The sequence below is a fragment of the Drosophila sechellia genome, chromosome 3L (genome assembly GCF_004382195.2).
Source record: "Drosophila sechellia strain sech25 chromosome 3L, ASM438219v1, whole genome shotgun sequence".
Classification (NCBI taxonomy): Eukaryota; Metazoa; Arthropoda; class Insecta; order Diptera; family Drosophilidae; genus Drosophila; species Drosophila sechellia.
In genome coordinates, this window is record NC_045951.1 from 13,068,337 (window position 1) to 13,086,994 (window position 18,658).

General features: G+C 44.8%; 7 protein-coding genes across 10 annotated transcripts; 4 read left to right on the forward strand and 3 right to left on the reverse strand.

Moving 5' to 3' along the window:
• The first annotated feature begins 1,060 nt into the window (after positions 1-1,060).
• LOC6605566 lies at positions 1,061-3,557 on the forward strand. The gene is made up of 4 exons (XM_032718286.1): positions 1,061-1,095; positions 2,351-2,688; positions 2,855-2,884; positions 3,101-3,557. Exons 1-4 carry the CDS (start codon positions 1,065-1,067, stop codon positions 3,479-3,481), a joined length of 780 nt encoding a protein of 259 aa, XP_032574177.1. The 5' UTR covers positions 1,061-1,064; the 3' UTR covers positions 3,482-3,557.
• On the forward strand, positions 1,651-2,253 carry LOC6605565. Its single transcript, XM_002030351.2, has one exon. The coding sequence runs from the start codon at positions 1,702-1,704 to the stop codon at positions 2,140-2,142; it is 441 nt and encodes a 146-aa protein (XP_002030387.1). The 5' UTR covers positions 1,651-1,701; the 3' UTR covers positions 2,143-2,253.
• Positions 3,494-4,456, reverse strand: LOC6605567 (retrotransposon-like protein 1). The gene is made up of 2 exons (XM_002030353.2): positions 4,349-4,456; positions 3,494-4,286 (listed from the first exon to the last, which is right to left on the reverse strand). Exons 1-2 carry the CDS (start codon positions 4,374-4,376, stop codon positions 3,580-3,582), a joined length of 735 nt encoding a protein of 244 aa, XP_002030389.1. The 5' UTR covers positions 4,377-4,456; the 3' UTR covers positions 3,494-3,579.
• A 1,390-nt stretch (positions 4,457-5,846) lies between these two features.
• On the forward strand, positions 5,847-7,106 carry LOC6605568. The gene is made up of 2 exons (XM_002030354.2): positions 5,847-5,952; positions 6,028-7,106. Exons 1-2 carry the CDS (start codon positions 5,922-5,924, stop codon positions 7,023-7,025), a joined length of 1,029 nt encoding a protein of 342 aa, XP_002030390.1. The 5' UTR covers positions 5,847-5,921; the 3' UTR covers positions 7,026-7,106.
• A 789-nt stretch (positions 7,107-7,895) lies between these two features.
• LOC6605569 lies at positions 7,896-9,007 on the forward strand. Its single transcript, XM_002030355.2, has 2 exons — positions 7,896-7,959; positions 8,012-9,007. The coding sequence occupies exons 1-2, from the start codon at positions 7,896-7,898 to the stop codon at positions 8,992-8,994; spliced, it is 1,047 nt and encodes a 348-aa protein (XP_002030391.1). The 3' UTR covers positions 8,995-9,007.
• Positions 9,008-9,025: 18 nt separating this feature from the next.
• LOC6605570 (transmembrane protein 19) lies at positions 9,026-10,919 on the reverse strand. Of its 4 annotated transcripts, none has more exons than XR_004361724.1 (3): positions 10,741-10,919; positions 9,672-10,685; positions 9,026-9,605 (listed from the first exon to the last, which is right to left on the reverse strand). XR_004361724.1 is itself a non-coding variant. In XM_002030356.2 (2 exons), the coding sequence occupies exons 1-2, from the start codon at positions 10,847-10,849 to the stop codon at positions 9,790-9,792; spliced, it is 993 nt and encodes a 330-aa protein (XP_002030392.1). In that variant the 5' UTR covers positions 10,850-10,919; the 3' UTR covers positions 9,026-9,789. The 4 variants fall into 4 exon arrangements, 2 of the variants coding, with proteins under 2 accessions (XP_002030392.1, XP_032574176.1); XR_004361725.1 differs by having other exon boundaries at positions 9,664-10,685; XM_002030356.2 differs by having other exon boundaries at positions 9,026-10,673.
• A 423-nt stretch (positions 10,920-11,342) lies between these two features.
• On the reverse strand, positions 11,343-13,017 carry LOC6605571 (POC1 centriolar protein homolog). The gene is made up of 2 exons (XM_002030357.2): positions 12,024-13,017; positions 11,343-11,956 (listed from the first exon to the last, which is right to left on the reverse strand). The coding sequence occupies exons 1-2, from the start codon at positions 12,900-12,902 to the stop codon at positions 11,666-11,668; spliced, it is 1,170 nt and encodes a 389-aa protein (XP_002030393.1). The 5' UTR covers positions 12,903-13,017; the 3' UTR covers positions 11,343-11,665.
• Between the last annotated feature and the right edge of the window lie 5,641 nt (positions 13,018-18,658).

The following is an 18,658-nucleotide window of genomic DNA, read 5'->3' on the forward strand; positions in this document are numbered from 1 at the left end:
TTGACAAAAATACAAAAAAATATATTTGCCAAAATTATTGTTTATTCGCCCTGCTTAACCAAGAGTAAATTCATTCCCAATGAAATCGTTGCCAATTTCGACCATTTCCCTATGGCCAAGTTTGTGTAGCCAACTTCTTGGGGCAATCGCCGCAGATCGATGTCTGGCACTGGCTGACTGAATCTCGGTCTAGACGTCGTCTAATGACAAACGCAAACCGCAAGAGATGAAGGACATTGAAGGAAACGTTATGCAAGGCAGCCGGAGCCAAGTCAAATGGAAATGCCATGGCTCCCCGTCTGGCAGCTAGATAAATAAACTGAACTTTAAATGGATGCAGCGACCCATCGATGACTTTCCAATGGTCTTGGCTAATTCCGGCTGACCACACTGAAAAGAAAAATCGCTTTTTTACCATTATGTTCAATCAAATCATACACAAAAGAATAATAAACTCAAGAAAATGTATTTCACAATAATGTAAGAAAATATATTTATTTAAAAACAATTTGAAATGTGACATACCAATTATATTATCTTTTCTTTTTTATTTCTGATTTTCAAATCAATTTTAGGTATATTTGGTATTAATAATTCTTCTTAAGTAAAGATTTATTTTTCTCTGTATAGAAAATATGGAGCTGTAGAGAGATATGAAGACCCTTACAACTTCTGTTGGGCACTGAGGCGAAATAATATCTCTCGAACCGAAAATCATAAAATGCATGCAAAATAAACCGAAAAAGTGGCGCATCATCATTATTTATTCGATATTCCCCCCATCCACTACCTTGACCACCTTGGACAAGAGACTCAATCAATGACGACATCGGCTTTTAAATTTGTAGGGCCAAGAGATGGCGCAGCGAAATTTGCATAGAATACAAGAAAAGAGAAAAGTAGAGCCAGACTATTGAGAAATTAATATGCAAATTTCTGATAGTAGAACTTCGCATTGTTCCCATTCAAGTGAAATTTCTCAAACCCAAAAACTTTGCCTTCTCAGCTATAAAATAGAAATCGCATGCCAAAAGCGGTTTCAGTATTATTATTAGACACGAAACATGAAGACATCTTGGAGCTTTAGTTGCGGAGGTGCGTTCCATGCGAAAATTGTGGTATACGATGTGGGTTAGGTGTAAAGGATTGTTTGGGAACAGCTAGAAATGTGAATGTAACTTAGTGAAGTGAAAACGGATCCAAAGGCAGCTCTTGCCTCCAGGAAAACCAAGTGTTAACGAGAAATTTCTAGGGGGACAACAGGGTCGTCTTCTTACCAATTTCCATCGAATGTGCTTCTAGAACTATCGATGGTTTTGGAGAATTCCACGAAGGATATACGGGTATCCCCTGCTGAGTTTGGCTGGAAAAATCGCCACAAACCCCGAGGATCTGTGCGAACGGCGCTAAGTTGGCTGCCATAATTGAGGATTAAGCCGGGTGCGCGGATCTCTGGCTAGTCATAAAGCCATAAACGAGACGGGGAAATTCCAGGCGACCCGGATCGCTTAGAAAACCCGAATGAAAAGCCTGTTAACGGTTTTTGGTTTACGACATGCATGCGCGTGACTGGCACCCGCTAATTACCTGGACCAAATCTACCTTTGCGGAGGACCTACCTGCCCACCAGATCCTTTAAAAGGACCTCACCACCTGGTCGGTGCATCATTCGCTCCTGAGACTTATAACCAGCAACACACCATGATTGACCAGCACAAGCCCAGCCGCAAATCAGAGAAATCCAGTCACAGGTCGGGAAAGAACCATTCCGACAAACCACACAAAGTGAAGACCCACGATCCGCTCAAGAAACAGAAAAAGCGGGCTCTGAAGAAGCTCCGCCGCAAGTCATCCACTGTGAATTTCCCGTACCAGCTCTTCCTGTACCGCCAGGAACTAAAGCGGGCCAGCGCCGACTTCTCCTATCTTCGGCTCTCCAAGGCCAAGATAGTGCTCACCTCCCAACTGATCGCACAGAAGATGGGCAGCTGCAATCCCGATTGCAGCGTGGATGAGCTCAAGGAACTAAGCCGCGAGGTGCAGTTCCAGAAACGCCTCTGCCATCAAGTGGAGCGCCTGCAGCAATTCCGGCAACTTGGACTCACCGAGATGATCCTCAACGGCAAGAAGACGACGCTGTAACCTGTGGAATTAGCAAGCAAGCCGGATTGAGCAGGCTGTTAGGCTGGGATTGGGCATTATTATAAGTTAGTCGGTAGTGTTTAGGTTGTAATATTTTATCAAATAAAATATCACATGAATATTGCAAAACAAAATATTTTTCCTTTTCTATGGATACTATAAGTTTAATTCGGATAATATTATTAATTTTTAATGTCTTGCCCTTCAGTTTTGCTCCTGTGTGCGATTATGTGCTATGGCCATAATGTAACGAAATCAAACAGCAGCCAGGAGATCATCAGAGTGAAGGTCTTGCCGCAGTCCACTCCTTCAGATACCTCAACTGGTTCCTCCATATCCACCACCGCCACACCCACAACTCCCAAACCCAAGGACAGTCCTACAGCCAAGTCCGGAATACAGGCTCACGAAATCGAGGAGGAGGACGACAACTTCCACAACGATCGCCTTCCCGCCTTATCAGAGGATGAGTACAACAACCTGAGTGAAGACGCCAATCCGCTGCACTTCCTCAAGCAACAGCCTCTGGATCTTGAAAATGAGGAGGTGAGATTCTTTCACCTTTTAGAAAGTTATTTTTAAACAACTGTCAATTAAAATTAACAATTATAACTGAATCTATATATGAAAATGAAACTTTTTACATCGTGTAATGAAAGTTATAGATTTGTGAAAATTAATTCCAATTCCTTGCATTTATTTTCTCGCGTAGGTGCCGCCGAAACCTGAAAAAACAGAGAAGGTATGCCGTTAAATTATATACTTTATTAGTTATTCATAGTTATGTTAGTTATTATTCATAATATTAACACACTTTTGCATTGTAAAGAAAACTAACTGATTCAAATATTTCATATTCATCTCCATTTCTTAAACATTTTTATTTTAATACCCGTAATTTTTGATCGTATTTTTAATTAAACGCCAAAAATAGTTATCAAATTTCTTTATTTTTTAGTCCCAGCAGAAACCTGAATCTCAAACCGAGAGCAAGCCAGATTCGGAAGTGATGGCTCCACAATCCTCCGGTTCACCCATCTACATAACCATTCCCATTTACATTAGCACGGGTGGTAAGCTGCCCATTACATTGACCATTGGAGATCAGGATTTGTCATTAAAAAAGACAAGCGGATCCAACAGGAAGAATCCCTCTACCAAATCACCGAACTCGTTCTTCAATCGCTTGCTGCAGCAGATTGAGTCGCCCAAGAGGGGAACCACCAATCGCCATCGCAGCCAGCTCAAGAGTCACGTATATGCGATGAAGGAGAAGGACAATCAGGGGAACAAGGATGAGAAGAAACTCAAGGTTTTGCTTCATAGCCCAATGCAATAAACATGTTCAAACACTGATTATGGCATACAATTTATAGTTAGCAATAAATAAATGACAATAAATAGCTGAGGAATGATGTGTTGATCGTAATTTCTAGACTAGAGAGCATTGCTTAGAGGAGCCGAAGTCGAAGGGGCAGACTCCTCCGTCTTCATGGGTTCCACTGCCAGAGACTCCTTTTCGGAAACGACAGCAGGGACCTCAACTTCCGGGATCTTCTCCGCGTTCTCACCCTCGGGCTTCTTGTTATTCTCGATCGTGGTTTCCGTTTCGGGAATGACTGTAGATGAAGTTTCCTCCTCATCGTCGTCATCGCCGATTACCTCCTCGATGGCCTGTTGGATGAAGTGCTCGAACTGCTGGAAGTACTGCAGCGCATTGTTGGCCACCTGGGCGGTGGGCAGATCGGTGGTGACCTTCTTCAGGGCATCCCGAATGAGCACGAGTACGGGTTTTCGTGTTGGAGCTGCTCCAGTGGTGGCATCCACCTTCTGATCCTCGTTGGAAATTTCGGTGACAGCCTCCTCCGAAGGTTCCTCAGTGGTCTCCGCCTCACGACGTCTCCGGATCACCGAGTCATCTTCGTCGTCATCCTCTTCATCATCATCGTCATCCTCGTTGGTCTCCTCCTCCACCTTTTGAGCCTCTTCCTCCTCTTCATCATCGTCCTTCTCCTCACTGCTATCGGCACTGGAGTTTACAACCTGCGGATCCTGTTTTGAGACGGCTAACTCCTCAGCAGCATTGGCTTCCGTTTCCGCCAATGGGGCTGCACTAACAGAGCAGGTCAGCACGAAAAGAGCGGCTGCAATTGGGAACAGACAGATTAGATAAGACCCAAAAAACCTAGAGATTAGCTCAACTCACCGAGGGCCAGGTAAATGGGTCTGACCATTGTGGTAATCCTTTGCTTCCAGCTGGCTTCGTAGTGAACTTTTGCAGTTTTGCGGTCTTTATGAGCAAATCCAGCACACTGCTTTCGCTTTTTATAGCCCCTCCAAAAATGAAAGTAAATGCGAGCAAACAAGGCGATCCCAAAACGCTGCGCTCTCTCCGAGATCTTAACCCGGTCTCTGGAACCGACTACCAGAGCGTTGTCCAGTCGCTTTTACTGCACCCAAGCTCTCTATCTTGGGTTTCTTTCCTCCCACCTCGGACCATCTCATTTGGTTTCTTTCTATCCGTTGAACCACTTTTGTTTACCCGGTGGCTTACAGAAACCCCAAAGAAACCGAAATCATTTATTTAAATTTTCGGTCTTTCTGTTTTCTGGTGACTTCTTTCATAAATCTGTAAATTTGACGTCTATGGTCGCTTTGGTGGCTTCGATCTGTTTGTCTGAAAGATTAACGCCTTTCGGCAACCCCAACGCAACAGTCTTCAGCTGATATGCAAAATTGCTTACAAGATCACTTAGTCCCATATTTCTTGGGATTCGGTCAAAGCCCCAATTATGTAATTAGACACGCTTGGCGTCTCGGCTTCGATTTGATCGCCCACAACTAATGCATCGCAGATCGCTTAACTTTCTAATGCTAATGGGAAATTTGAAAACTTTTCCATGGAACTACGTATTCAAAATAAACAAGAAGTGATCACGAGCTGGATGAGTCATCAAACTGATGGTGGTAATAACCAATGCAATTATGATTGGTTGATTAACTGATCATAAGGGAAACATGATCATTAGAGAGTGAACATTTACATTTAAATAAGAAAGATTAATGATCAGTCTGAGAGAATGTATGCTGCAAAGTAATATAAACTTTTCATATGTAAGATGATCAGCGAAACAGATCACTGAGACACATTTCAGTTGAGCCCGCTCTAATTAAGATCACAATTGCCATCCACGGAGGGGATCACTTGTGCAGATCAAAGATCAACAGAGATCGGCGGAATAACAGAATGACCACGCTTGATTGGACGTGGATTTCCTGCGAGCGAGTGCAGCTGCCGGCGATCGCGGTCAAAAGAACCTCATAAAATAACAAGAAGATCACCGAACCTTTCCAGATTGACCCAATTTCGGAGAACCGGCTCGAGAAGCGGCCGAGCTTGGGAGGCTGGGCGTCGAATGGAGGGCATCGAAGGTGTTAAAAAAAAACACTCACACACAACCAGTTCCAGATCCGAGACATTCTAGATGGCTATCGCTGGGAAGGGTACGACCACAACCACATAGGTTTGCATAAAATTTCACCAAATACAATATAGTATGAGTACCAAAAAGTTGGCGTACTTTCGTTCGGACCTCGAGACATCGCGAAGTGTAAACAAATCTCGAGAAGATGTGGAACTCTTTGGAAGAGCTGCAGTGGGAAGAAAACCGGTAAGCCCCTAAAGAATTCCCCGCCGAGTGGCTAAGACTGGTACTTAAGCACCGCTCGCCAGAAGATGCGATCAGTTGTTGAGGAGTCGAGCAGCTGACCAGATCAACATGAGGACATACCAAGTAGTTTGCATCGTAGGTAAGTCTCCCATATCGAAGCTGACCAGTTCTGGAAATCCCATAACTAACTGTTATCCACCCATTTCCTTTTTAGCAGTGGCAGCTCTGCTGTTTTTGGAAGCGACTCCCGCGGACGCAAAGCGGCGAAAGCACAAGGGCTCCGATCATCACTATGAAAAGTCTGATCCCCACAAGACCAAGACGAAGACCAAGTGGTCCAGCTCCACGGATTTGGCTGGAAACACTCCCATTTCTACCGAAGAGCACGGTTACTATGTGAAGCGCACCTTTGCGGCTCCCGGTGAGATTGGAGCCGCACAGAAGCGTCTAAGTCCGCCCTATTTGGCCATTCCCATCGCCTGGTTCAGCTGTGAGTCGTCGGGCCAGAAGAATTGCCAGTCCTCCAATTCCGCGGCTATCAACAGTGCCGCCCAGTCCTTGAGCGAGGGCTATCTGTGCGACGATGATTGCGATGAACTGTACGAGCCCATCTGCGGCAAGACCTCCTCAGAGGTGGCCGTTTTCTACAACAAGTGCAAGCTGGGTGTAGCCAAGTGCCGATCCCACGGTCTTTGGACGGACTTCCCCTATGCCGAGTGCCAGGAGAAATATCCGCAGGAAACTGCCTATGCCGACAAGAAGTTCCGGTCATCACCTTATTTCCGCGATGCGGCCATCGTGGAGCAATTAAAGCTGGAGGAGGAGAAGTGTAAGCTGGAGGAGGAGCAACACAAGTTGGAGAAGGAGCAGAAAAAGAAGGTGAAGGCTGAGAAAAAGAAGAACGAGAAGGACAGCAGCGAAAGCAGCGAAGAGAAGGATGAACAAAAGGAGAACAAGCAGAAGGATCCCCTATCCCTGATTCCACAGAAACAAGTGGAGTCTCCCCAGAAGCCAGTGCCAGTTCCTGTTCAAGTAGCAGTTCCAAAACCAGTTTCAGTTTTGGAGCCTGCAAAGACGACAGAGGACATCGCTATGCCCCCTATGCCACTGAAGGACACTCCCACGCCCAAACCTCTGGAGATCGCGCCCCTTCACCAGCAGATTCAACCCAAGGGCAAGGACAATGATAGGCTCAAGTACCAAGTAGCTTAGAAAGAAATGCCTATACAAATCTCAACTAATTATAGTATTTATTTAATTTATTACAACAAATAAAGTTCTAAAAAACTATAATCATCTTTGATTGATACACAAACTGGGCCGATTGGTTTTGTAGTTTTAAAGTATCTTGGACTACATTATTTATTGCTTAGTTTAATGGCAACCCGACTTCTTTACAAATAGATCAAAATAGATCTGCTTAACGCTTTTTGATATTCTATATGGGATCTTCTTAGTTTCTATAATTCCCGAGATCGCTAAGCTCAATATTTCTTAGACTTAACCAGTTTCCAAGTCGCTAGTTACATTATATTTAAGATCCCTTAGCATTTCATTGTTGAATTACGTTTATTTTATATTTAAATTTACTCCTTTGGTAGGACAATTTCTTCACTTAAAGAAGTAAATTTGTAGCAAGAGAAAAGGTATAGCAACATTTGTAATGGAAGAGAATGCACCTATTATATATTAACTGATTCTTAACGAACTCGTTCTTGATATTTCTTTATGGCCCCTAAGGAACTTTGTGTATTAAAGTAACGGGTATGAACTTCAACTTTATATCTATCAACTTTGAATCAGATAATTTTCAAAACTTTCTTAAAGGCAAATTCACCTCTTTGTAATTAAATTGAGAAGAATTCTAAGGCGATACAGTTGCATTGAATCAAGTGCATTGACCCCCAAAACAAGTTCTATAAACTGATTGATATCAGAAGCTTGAAAGAGCCATCATCCATTGCCAGGCACTAAACCTAAAAACTAATTGGGCGTGGGATGGACAATGCAACAGGTTGCGGCTGGGTTGCCTATAAAAGCAGCGGGATTTGTGTCACTTATCACAGAAGTTGACCAACTGCAATGGGAGTCACTAGTGTCGGAGTTCCAGTCTGGAAGATTCAGCTACTGATCCTGCTGAGTGGAGGTGAGAATATTCTGAAAGTTGTGGCTTGTGTTATTTAGTTTTCCTCTCCTAGTTGTTCTCACCGTTCAAGCTGCCCCTGCCGAGGTAACCGAAGGAGTGACCCATCCCACAGCTGAGCAGTTGCAAACGGAGTCTCGTTCCCGTAAAGATGAAGACGTGGACCTCGAAGAAGACCTGGATGGACGCAATGCCTACATCAACAATCAGTTTGTGCCAAGCGAACCTGCGGAAGTTCTAGAGGATGTGCAGAATACGCCGCTCTACGAGATCCTTCAGAAGCAGATGGAGCAAGTGCTCGCCTCGTCGGCTTCCAATGACCCTGTCTACGAGCAGCACCGCGAAAAGCAGGATCGCCGCGACCAGAAACCACAACACCACCCACCGTACTTCTCCGGTGGAGATCGAGATAGTGATCTACAGGATGACTACGAGGACGAGGAGGATCAGACGGATCAGGGCTATCCGGTGGACCCCGAGAAACCGGACGCCATGTCAGATGCTTCCGAGGATGAGGACTCAGGCTACCAGGCACCTTCGTTGACCCTCCCAACCACCACCACTCGCAAACCATACAGACGACGCAGCACAACCACGTTTCAGCCACGAACAACCAGGACAAAAACCACTGCACAGCCCAGGGTCTCGGAAAGACCATTGAACCAAACCAGCACCACGGAGCAATTACCAACTGTGACCACCAGCACTCCTCGGCCCAAGATTAGTTCTAGCACCAAACCCAAGACAAATCCTCAGCCGGGAAACAGCCTGCCTAGTGACCCGCAGGTTTACCAGCACAAGCGTCGTGTCATCTTCAAGACCATCTCAACGGGCTCCCAGTTCGTCAACTCGCCCATTGGCGACCTAATGATCAAGTTCTCCATCGGATTCGCCAAGCCAACTACTCCGGGTGGAGCTACGAGTACTACGAGTGCACATAGTTCGTCCAGCGAGGCTTTACGTGCTCTTTCTCAAAACTTAATTCGAAATTTTGAACTTCAGAAACTAAGAAGAGCTAATAAAGTGCAAAAATATTAGAAATACATTATTAACGGAGAACAACCACGAGTTTTCAATTGGATTCACATTTTAATTTACTAACAACATTGGATTCGAAGACTATATCAGTAGTAGCTATATTTCGAACAAAAGATATTTTTAAAACCCTCAGTGGTATTAGCGCAAATTCAAAAAATTTCGAATAGTGTTATAGAAAATTTCATGAATATTGCAACAGCAATTGTTTGTGCAATAAGCAAAACATTTGCATATTTGATTTGGAGCGAGGTCTGCTAAAATTATTCCAGCGGGAACCGATCATTGATCTCCAAATTGTTGAAAACAACTTGTGATGACGCCATAGGAATATACATAACCAAATCAGAAAATTTATTCCGTCACGTACGAGAATTTCGAGACAATGACAATAGATCCACATGAACGGTTCGTGTTTAGTGGAGTTAATACACAAAATAGAGGTGAACAGTCACAGTAACAAAAAATTCATAATCCGTAAAGGAACATGGTTAGCTACCTTAGTGTAAATATAATGTAACTGCCTTGGCTATTCGCTGCCCAATCGTTGTTTTCATCGAGTCTCATAAGTCGGTTTGTTCGCTAGGCGATATGTAAGCTTCACAAAAATATATCTATGGAGGGTATTTCACTGGCGTTATGAAATTATAAATGGTTAACAATTGTACATACATATATACCTGTCTAAAAGGCTTCTTGAGCATTTATGTTTAACACGGAATTCGATCTTGTGAGGCAGCCTTTGAAATTGTTAGCTATTGAATACCGCGATGACGCTAATCCTTAACCAAAACAGCATTAGCGCACGGGCCAGAATCTCTGGGCCAGGAGCGGAATGGTGACGCCGGTGACGATGCTAGAAATCAGGTTGACACTATGGTTGTCCAGGATGCGCAGTCCGCTCACGTGGCGCACTCCCTTCCCAGGTGTATCTACAATCTTGCCTTCCTCATTGATGCCCGAGAACTGCAGCACACCACCCAGGACAGAGTCCAAGAGGGACCCAAAAAGTCCAGCAATGCCACCGAAGACGATGATTGGCCATTGTGGTGGGCTAACCAGAAGCATTTTGGCCTCAACGGTGTAACGAACGGTGACAAAATAGCCAAAGCCGACGAGCAGACCACCGAGCAGGCTTACCGCGACGCCGAGCAACGAAACGCCACCATTGGTACCGCGCGGCACTCTCCGCCAGGTGATGATAGACACTGGATCGCGTTGCGACAGCACGGATCCTAGTTCACTGGACCAGGTGTCGCCATTGCAACAGGCAAACGCACTCATAACGGCCACACCCAGCCAGCTGGATCGGTATTCTCGGGAGAAGTCCACCGCCCGCTCGCCACTACCGCAGTCCAGCAGATAAAGCAACGCAAGCTGGGCGGCCATGCCTCCGTTGCAGAGTACCTGTATCCAGTTTCGTTGGCCTTCGCCCTCGCGAAAATCGCTCTCGAAGCGGCGTTTCATGTTCGCCCGAAACTTGGTGGCCCGCGATGAACTGAAGAAGAACACCACCAGGCTGGCGAAGAACGGATGGCTAGCGATGGATAGGATGAAGGCCACAAGAATGCCCAGCGCAGCTCCAGATCGGTTGACGCTCCTCCGGCGCAGAGCCACAGTCATCAAGGCCAAGGGCGCCAGAGTGGAGAAGAGCCAGCGCACCGGCGGAATCACCCGGGACTCTGTCGGATAACCTTTTGGCATTAGTTGACCCCAGGTAACGTTCGCATGGAAATCCATATCGCTCACCTTCAAAGTCACTGCTCCAGAACTTCGACAGCGCCACATTGCCCAGCCACATGAACAGCGAGATCGGCACGGACAGTCCGCAGAAGAGCACTGGCATCCAGTCACGCATCTTGACGTTTTATGGGCGCTGTTTATCGCCACTTTCTCCGGCGGGTATTGTTTATTTTTGTGAGCCGGTGATGCCGTTGACTAGTGTTTGAAAATACCAAATGTTAATGTGTCAAATGTATGGCAACCTGGCTAATAGTTCAACGAAGACTCAAACCATACCGTTTTTTTTTTTATTGAAGATCCAATTTTAAATAAATTATCTTAAAAATAACTTCGTTTCAATTTTAAAAGTTGTTTATTAATTTTATTCATATTTATTTCATAAATTCATTTGTGTTCTAAAATCTTAGTAAAAGTTAATTTTAAACATGTTTGTTATGAAATAAAATATTTACCAATTTCTTTCTATATAAAGCTCTAAAACTTATAGTACGGGTATGAGACATCGGAAGTCGTTGAATATTTTAAAAATATATTTTAAACGAAAAAGGGTATTTACAGCAATAATTTTAATTTTAAATTGCAGAATAGAAGAAAATGCATTGTGATGATTTACAATTGTTCAATTGCTTTTTATAAAATGCGTCATACAGCGTAGCGGATATATAATAATTTAACAAAATAATTATCAAGGATCGTAATTAATTATGATTGGTACATTAGATTTAATTACGTTTAATTGTATTTTAGGGAGCTATAAAGAGTATATGCCCTCCAATCGCCGCACACGCTCATCGATCGATTCCAATAGTTTGCTGATCTCGTCCAGCCGCCCGGAACAGGAGCACAAGTCCGACCCAGATTCGATGGACACGTCCAGTACCTGCGGAATGTTCGGCTGGTTATGTGCGACAAAGGCTACTGATCGTGTTGGTTAAAAGAAGCGCGGGCTGGAGCTATGCTGCTTGAAGTCCATGCCGTGACCGAGCAGCTTGTCCGGCTGAGTCGAGTGTTTACTGTCGAGCACCTGGAAGTTTTCCTCCGACAGCTGATAGGCCAGGGATTGGCGCGGATCAATGCGGATACTGAGGTCATTGGACTTGGAACTGCCTACGCTCTGTTTCGAGGAGACGCCACTGCTTTCGCAACCGGAGGAAGCCAGGGCAGACTTGGCTTCAAACTGCGAAGCATCATAGGTGTGTAGGTTCGACTTCCAGACCAGGAGCTGCAACCGAAGCAGAAATCAAGGAGTAAAACTATTTTCATACCTTCATAAAGAAACAGAAACTCACCTGGCGATCACTACCACCGGTAGCAAACTTGTCGCCATCGTGACTGAATGCCACCGCATTCACCGCATCAGTGTGGCCCGTCAAAGTGTAGATGGGCCTTCCCTCCAGCAGGTCTAGGATGCGAATGGTGCGGTCGTCGCTGCCGGAGATCAGGAAGTGTCCGCTAGGATGAAAGGCCACATCGTTGACCGGCGCCGAGTGCACCACGTAAAGCTGCAACAGCTGGCTGCCGGAAACGTCGAAGATTTTGATGCGGTTACAGCCGAGGGCGACGGCCAACATATTGCCCCACGGATGCCAGGCCAGTTGCCGTGGAGCGGCTCGTTCCTCGGTGAAGGTGCGCACGCACTCACCGCTGTCCACATCGTAGATCCTCACCGACTTGTCATCGCTGGCGGTGGCCACCAGTTTGCCATTGGGACTGAACTTGGCGCTGCGCACCCAGTTGTTTTGCTGTGCAAACGAAGACACAAACGTCCGCCTGGCAACGCGCCATATCTTCGCCGACTTGTCATCGGAGGCGGTTAGCATCCAGTGACCGGTGGAGTCGAAGTCCACGCTGCGCACCGCCTTGCTGTGGGCCACAAACTCCCCGGAAACGCCGCGTAACTTCGGCTCCCAGATCTTCACGGTGCGGTCGTGTCCGGCGGAGGCCACCAGGTTGCCCTTGGGCGACCAGGCCACACCGTTCACCGCAGCCGAGTGCGACGCAAAGCGAATGCAGCGGGCCGCCTGGTTGAGGTTCCACAGGATCACCGTGGAGTCCGTGGACGAGGTGGCGATCTGGGAACCATCGGGACCAAAGCGCAGCTGTGTGATGCCGCCCGAGTGGCCAGTGAAGTGGCGCTCCAGTGCCGGATCCCTGAACAGTCCTTGCATCTTTGTTTCTTACGACTTGTGATGGGAATTTTCAACAAAACAATATTTCTATGACGCTGATTTTTTGACGCGTTATTTGAAATGATCGGTCATCGGAATTAAAATCGCGTAGGCTCAGTGTAACCGTATTTCGATTACTGAGATATACCAAGTTGCCCGATAAATATACTGAATGACAGATGTTAAGGCGCCATCTATTGATGATGGTATACTGCATTACAGAGTAGTTTTACAGCGCATTTACATTAAATGGCGCCAAAGTTTTTGCATATCAAAACTATTTAAATAAAAATATATTAAACGTTAGAAATTTTAAGACCTAAAACTACGTTTTAAAATATTACAATTTTTAAAAGTATTTCTAGATGGCTTGGCTTAGTATTTAATTAAATTTATGGTATGATTTGATTTAAGGCGACTATGAACTGTTTCCTAAACTTTAAAACTTTTTTTTAAGCATATATTTATGTATTCATATATCCAATACTACTCATGATAAAGCCATAAAAGCATAGAATTCATAGAAAAATAATTTAATTTTACCGCATGTCTGGTTTGTTTACTATAATTTAATCAAATCAAATATGAAGTTTAAATCAATGTTGACAAGTACCATTTTGAAACAGTGATTTGTGCAACAGGTTGCTGATGGGAACTCATCACTTCTAGGTGATCCTCGAACATATGTCACCCGTGGGGAACAGCAGATGTATTAGACCTGAGTGGTCCCTACCTGTGCTGTCATTATTTCCTTTCCCATCCTTTCTCCTGACCGTCGAACTCTGGGCTAGTTCATTCAACTTCAACCTGCTGCCGTTCAGCAAACTTCTCTAATGATCCTCCGCTGAATTTTGGCCAAGTTCAATGGCTCCTTTCTGCAGCCACTGCTGCTGCTATCTCTATCGGCTAATTATGCGTTCGCCAGCATGTCGGGCAATGGACCCCGGCAGAGGTCTAAAAACTGACATCAAATTAAACAACGAAATGTGACAGGAGTGCAACTGTGAAAGTGCAATGGCCAAAGGAGCGGACTACAAACGAAACCACCGACCCGATCGAGAACTGCGAACTGGGCTCGAACTTTGAGAAATTAGTGTGACAAGCACACGATTTCCACCTGTAGCATGCTACTCGTAACTCGTAACTGTTCTTTGCCAAAATGCAGTTAGGACCGATATCCACGTTGCAACCCCTGGCCATGTTTTTATTCCCGCAGATCGCATAGACAAAAGGTCGTTGTCGTTTGTCCCTTCCCTGAGGGGAGCCACTCCACTGCAGTCCACTCAATCCACTCAATCCACTCCAATCGAACTCTGGCGAGGGTTCAACAAACTGCTTTTTATCAACAAACTGTTGCACTTTCAAATAAACTAAGCTAATGTGCCAGGGGGGAAAAGTCGCCAGAACCTCAAGACGAGCCAAAATCCTTGGCCAAATAATGAAGGAGGTGCCGGTATATTCAGGTTCGAGTGCCAAATACTCTTCTCCAGATGATATTGCTTTATTTTTTATAAGTTTATAGAATCATTAGATTACATATAAGTATTTGATTTACCTTTGTTGATCTTAATATATGCTCTTAAATTTTAAATGCATATGTATGTATCAGCTACCAGAACTTTACAATTTATTAGTTTTATTATGATTTTTAGATATTTTTTTAGCTTTACATACAAGAATAATTAAAATGTAGTACTACATATCTATAGCATATACTTTGCTAAAACCTATTGAGCAATTATTTCTTTTGTAGAATATTTAGCACATTAAATACATATGCCAACAAACTTTGCTAAATAGCACATGTAACCCTTTGGCAGAGTAATCTAAAAGCCACTCGCCAAAAGTCCTGGATGCGTGGCATGTGGCTTGTGCCACAAACGAGCCGCAGGATCGAACTGGGCCTAAGAACCGGGATCGGAATCGGGATCGGGAATCGGTACTCGGGAAGAAGCCCGACCCCAAAGGCACCAATCAAGCAGCGGACCCTCGTGCCAGCTCTGCTCGAAGCCCTCGGTTTGGCTCGTGTCATCTGTTGAATTATAAAATATGGCAAGGAATTAATTTGGCCAGCCCCTGCTGTCCTGGCCGCCAGAATCTGGCACAGCAGCAGCAGCAGCAGAAGGACCAAAGCGGCAGCAGGATAACGATCCTCGCCGATCCGAATCATCTACCGCTATGCGCAGTGCTCTGTTTTGCTCTGCTCTGCTCTTATCTGCCGAGCACCTGTCGCTCTGAATCCGAGTATGAACTCAAAACCCAAACGCATACTCATACTCGAATTCGAATCCCGATGATCTGGAAAACAAAACGAAAGGTGCGCTTAAATTCTTATAATGACTCGGCTGGCTCGCGTTTTCAACCTGCTGATCCTGTGATCCTCAGTTCCTCAGTTCCCTGGGTCCTCCTCATCCCTAAATGTTGCATCTTTGGCCGCAATTTGTTGGCCATTGTGTGTCTGCCTCCGTCGGCGACCGTCTCAAAATCTGTCTATAATCTGTGTCTTTTTCGGGTTCAGAGTCGAAAACACCTTGAGATCGATGTCTCCCGCCCCTGTCCCTTTGACTTTGCACCTTTACCATCGAAATCCGTTCCCAATTTCGTGTTTAGATTTTGTCGTTTTAATTGCTGGGGCTTTACCTTTTGTTTGGGTATTGAATTAACCATTTTTGTTGTGGCCCTTGTGTTCGCAACCCTTTGTTAAGCCCAGCGGATTGGTCATTCTCCTTGCCTTCTTCTTGCCAATTAAGCTCTGCGAATAGATTTCACAATTTGCCGTGTCGACCAGGGGTTGATTTGCATATTTGACTTGGATTTGTCCTCTGCACTCAAATCGAAACAGCTTAAGATTTTCCAGGGGAAATGCGGGGTTGAAGACTAATCTGCAACCTGCAGACTTTAGTCGCTGACATGGCACTCTGTTGGCTTCCGATTTGGCCAGCGAACTTGGCCAGGCTGCAGCAGTATTCGTTCTGTTGGCCAAGTTTAGTTAGCTGGTCACTGGTCAATGAAATCTCTACCTGGGGTAAGGAAATTGAGTTCTATGAGTTTTAAGGACTAATAATGTTCTTATCTTATCCAAATTAATCTTGAATGGTATTGGGCGACATTTAAATTACGAGCTCAAATAGGAGTACAATCGCAAACATTGTTAGCCATTTACTTTAGCCAAGTTTATAAACTAACTATAACTTTTTATAAAGTTCCTATAGCAAGGTGGCTTACTTAAGTGTATGAATATATTGAATTTTTAAATTTATTCTAGACTCCATCCTTCCCCTACTTAAACTAGGACTAATCAAAATATGACTACCGTAAAGACATCAAAATGACTTTACAACTCAATGGATTTTTAATATTTTTACGACAGCATATGCAGCCGTCACCTGTCCTTGCGAGTCCATTAAAAACGGATAAAACCAATCCATAACACCCCGAATTCAGGATTTGATTCGTCTAACAATCAATTTCGAGCAGCATACTCAGCCAGGTGACAATGCTCAATCAAACAAAAGTGAAGCAATCATAACTTATCAGCTTCAAAGGGAAAATCGTGTGAGGGACACAGTCGAAGACGAAGAACGAGCCGGCGGCCTTTTGAAATTGGGTCACTTTTGGCCAGGCCAACGAGCCGACAAGTCGATCGTTGTAATATCGATCGAGCGTGACAGGTGCAGCGGCGCACTTACGACTGTTGTTGCACCTTCGCTTGTGGATTTTAAGCGACAGCTTGTGGCTCAAAAGGGCAATCGGCAGCGACTCCCCTAAGGGCCAAGATTAGATGCAGATCTCTCTGTCTCCCATCTTCGATGTTTTTGCGGTCTGTCCGTCTGGGGGAGAGATTTTTACGACTGTTGCATCTTTTGGCTTCTGCTGATATGTTTCGGCACTGAAAACAAAACTAGATATATCGGAATTTATCAAAACATATCTTAAACCTACTTACAGACTAAAATATTCATAAAATTTGATTAGTTAGAGACAATGTTTTTTCATATACTGCACATGTCTGCAATTTTAGTTATACTGAGTTTCTGTGATTTTTTTCTGAGTGCCTCCGATTTTGCTGGTGTCGTGTGGCCCATGTCAACTGGTTGCAGGTCGCCGTTGTAATTTGCCTCCTGGCATATGGCTTTTTGCCGCAAACCGGCTTTGAGCACGCGTCTCGTCTGGTCCTGGCTCAATAATTATGCGACAGGTTCCAGGATTCCGCCAACAGCAGCAGCAGCAGCCGCAGTAGGAGCAGCAGGAGGAGCAGCAGGACCAGCAGGAGGAGCAGGAGCAGCAGAAGCGGCAGCAGGTGCTCAATGCCGCTGGAGGGAATCGAGAATCAGCGCCAGGCCTGCTTACAACGAAAGGACATAAACATAAATGAGCCGATGTAATGTTGAGCCGATGCTGCTGCCCCTGCTCCTCCTCATGATCCTCCTCCTGCTGCTCCTTTTTCGAGTCCTTCCGTCTCCCTCTATCTGTGTATTACAGGTGCCTTTTCGATCGCATCCCCTCCGAATTTTAATTGTGAGCCGGGCTCTCGACTTCACCTGCAACACAACTGACCTAAGACATCTTTTTTGCCCTTGCTCTTGGCCGAGCTCTTCACCTTTTTTCTTAATTTTTTTTTTCCTTTTTTAGCCGCAACTATTATTTTTATTAATAGCCAAAGTCAAAAGTCACCTGCCCGGCACCAAAAGGGCCAAAGAACTAGGGGTAGCCGGAAAACGGAACCGATTCGGAGGATGGTACGTGGGGAAGGGGATGGAAAGGAAAGGACACGAATTTGTTGCGGGTACTACAACTTCTTTAGACCACTTCTAAGATCAATTTCCTCTTCAAAATTTCCCCCCGCGCGATCACGGTTTTCCCATTCTGCATTGTCTGCGTTTTGGGGTTGCAGCTTTTCAGTCTTTTGATAGCCACACTTTTTCCATAGCTCTCTCCTTTGTTTCCATGGGGGCTTGCCCGACTGTTGAATAAATTCCAAACGGCATGACAAATTATGTGGGCTCAGGTGTTATGCGGAAAAGGGGTTAATAAACCGAGAGTCAGCGCTGCGGAGAAACTCCAGCATATGGCTGCGACCTATCTGTATCTGTATCTGTATCTTATCGAGTGTGCATTATGGACTGCAAGCTAATGCTAGGCTGCTTCTTGTACTTTCAGCGATTTGAGGTATATATAAAGTATATACAAAGTTCATTAAACAAAGTATAAATATTCGGGATTAAAAATCTATGCTTTTATGATACTCATATTAGGTATTTACGATTACTTTCTCTTTTATTGACCTGGCACTTCAATATCTTCAATGGAAGTCATATTTGCACAGAACTTGCGAGTTGCTTACAAAGTACTAAACTAATTTGTTAAAACATCCGACCTTGAGTTTCGCTATCCACCTGGCCAAATGCCATCTCAATAGTATGATTATCAGCATCTACATTCTTTGACTTTTGATCCCCACTTTGTCGGCACTTGGCGTAAAGTCCTTGAACTGCATTTTTCTTCGGCAACAATTGAACTGCATATTTCTCTCTCCCCTGCCCGGTTTTTTTTCGTTCAATATTTTGTCAATTTCGATCAATTTGTGGCGTGCCAAAGTCAAAGAAGCCCAAGAACAACCCGACGATCGAGTTTGGCTGCAGAAAGTGGCCCCAAATAAAATCCTGCGGATGGGCTCGCTGATTTGGTCGATTTCTGATTGCGACTGCCGATGAATGGCGATAATGAGGGAAGTCGGTGATTTGTAAACTGCCAAA

Excerpts from the sequence above, each read along its gene's own strand:
- LOC6605565 (XM_002030351.2), top strand. The coding sequence starts at position 1,702 with ATGATTGACCAGCACAAGCCCAGCCGCAAATCAGAGAAATCCAGTCAC.
- LOC6605567 (XM_002030353.2), bottom strand. The coding sequence starts at position 4,376 with ATGGTCAGACCCATTTACCTGGCCCTCG. Across the intron at positions 4,287-4,348 it reads ACCCATTTACCTGGCCCTCG|CCGCTCTTTTCGTGCTGACC; the intron begins GTGAGTTGAGCT and ends TCCCAATTGCAG.
- LOC6605569 (XM_002030355.2), top strand. The coding sequence starts at position 7,896 with ATGGGAGTCACTAGTGTCGGAGTTCCAGTCTGGAAGATTCAGCTACTG. Across the intron at positions 7,960-8,011 it reads ACTGATCCTGCTGAGTGGAG|TTGTTCTCACCGTTCAAGCT; the intron begins GTGAGAATATTC and ends TTCCTCTCCTAG.
- LOC6605571 (XM_002030357.2), bottom strand. The coding sequence starts at position 12,902 with ATGCAAGGACTGTTCAGGGATCCGGCACTGGAGCGCCACTTCACTGGC. Across the intron at positions 11,957-12,023 it reads CCGGTGGTAGTGATCGCCAG|CTCCTGGTCTGGAAGTCGAA; the intron begins GTGAGTTTCTGT and ends CTTCGGTTGCAG.
- LOC6605570 (XM_032718285.1), bottom strand. The coding sequence starts at position 10,849 with ATGCGTGACTGGATGCCAGTGCTCTTCTGCGGACTGTCCGTGCCGATC. Across the intron at positions 10,686-10,740 it reads CTGGAGCAGTGACTTTGAAG|GTTATCCGACAGAGTCCCGG; the intron begins GTGAGCGATATG and ends TAATGCCAAAAG.
- LOC6605566 (XM_032718286.1), top strand. The coding sequence starts at position 1,065 with ATGAAGACATCTTGGAGCTTTAGTTGCGGAG. Across the intron at positions 1,096-2,350 it reads TTGGAGCTTTAGTTGCGGAG|TTTTGCTCCTGTGTGCGATT; the intron begins GTGCGTTCCATG and ends CTTGCCCTTCAG. Across the intron at positions 2,689-2,854 it reads TGGATCTTGAAAATGAGGAG|GTGCCGCCGAAACCTGAAAA; the intron begins GTGAGATTCTTT and ends TTTCTCGCGTAG.
- LOC6605568 (XM_002030354.2), top strand. The coding sequence starts at position 5,922 with ATGAGGACATACCAAGTAGTTTGCATCGTAG. Across the intron at positions 5,953-6,027 it reads CCAAGTAGTTTGCATCGTAG|CAGTGGCAGCTCTGCTGTTT; the intron begins GTAAGTCTCCCA and ends TTTCCTTTTTAG.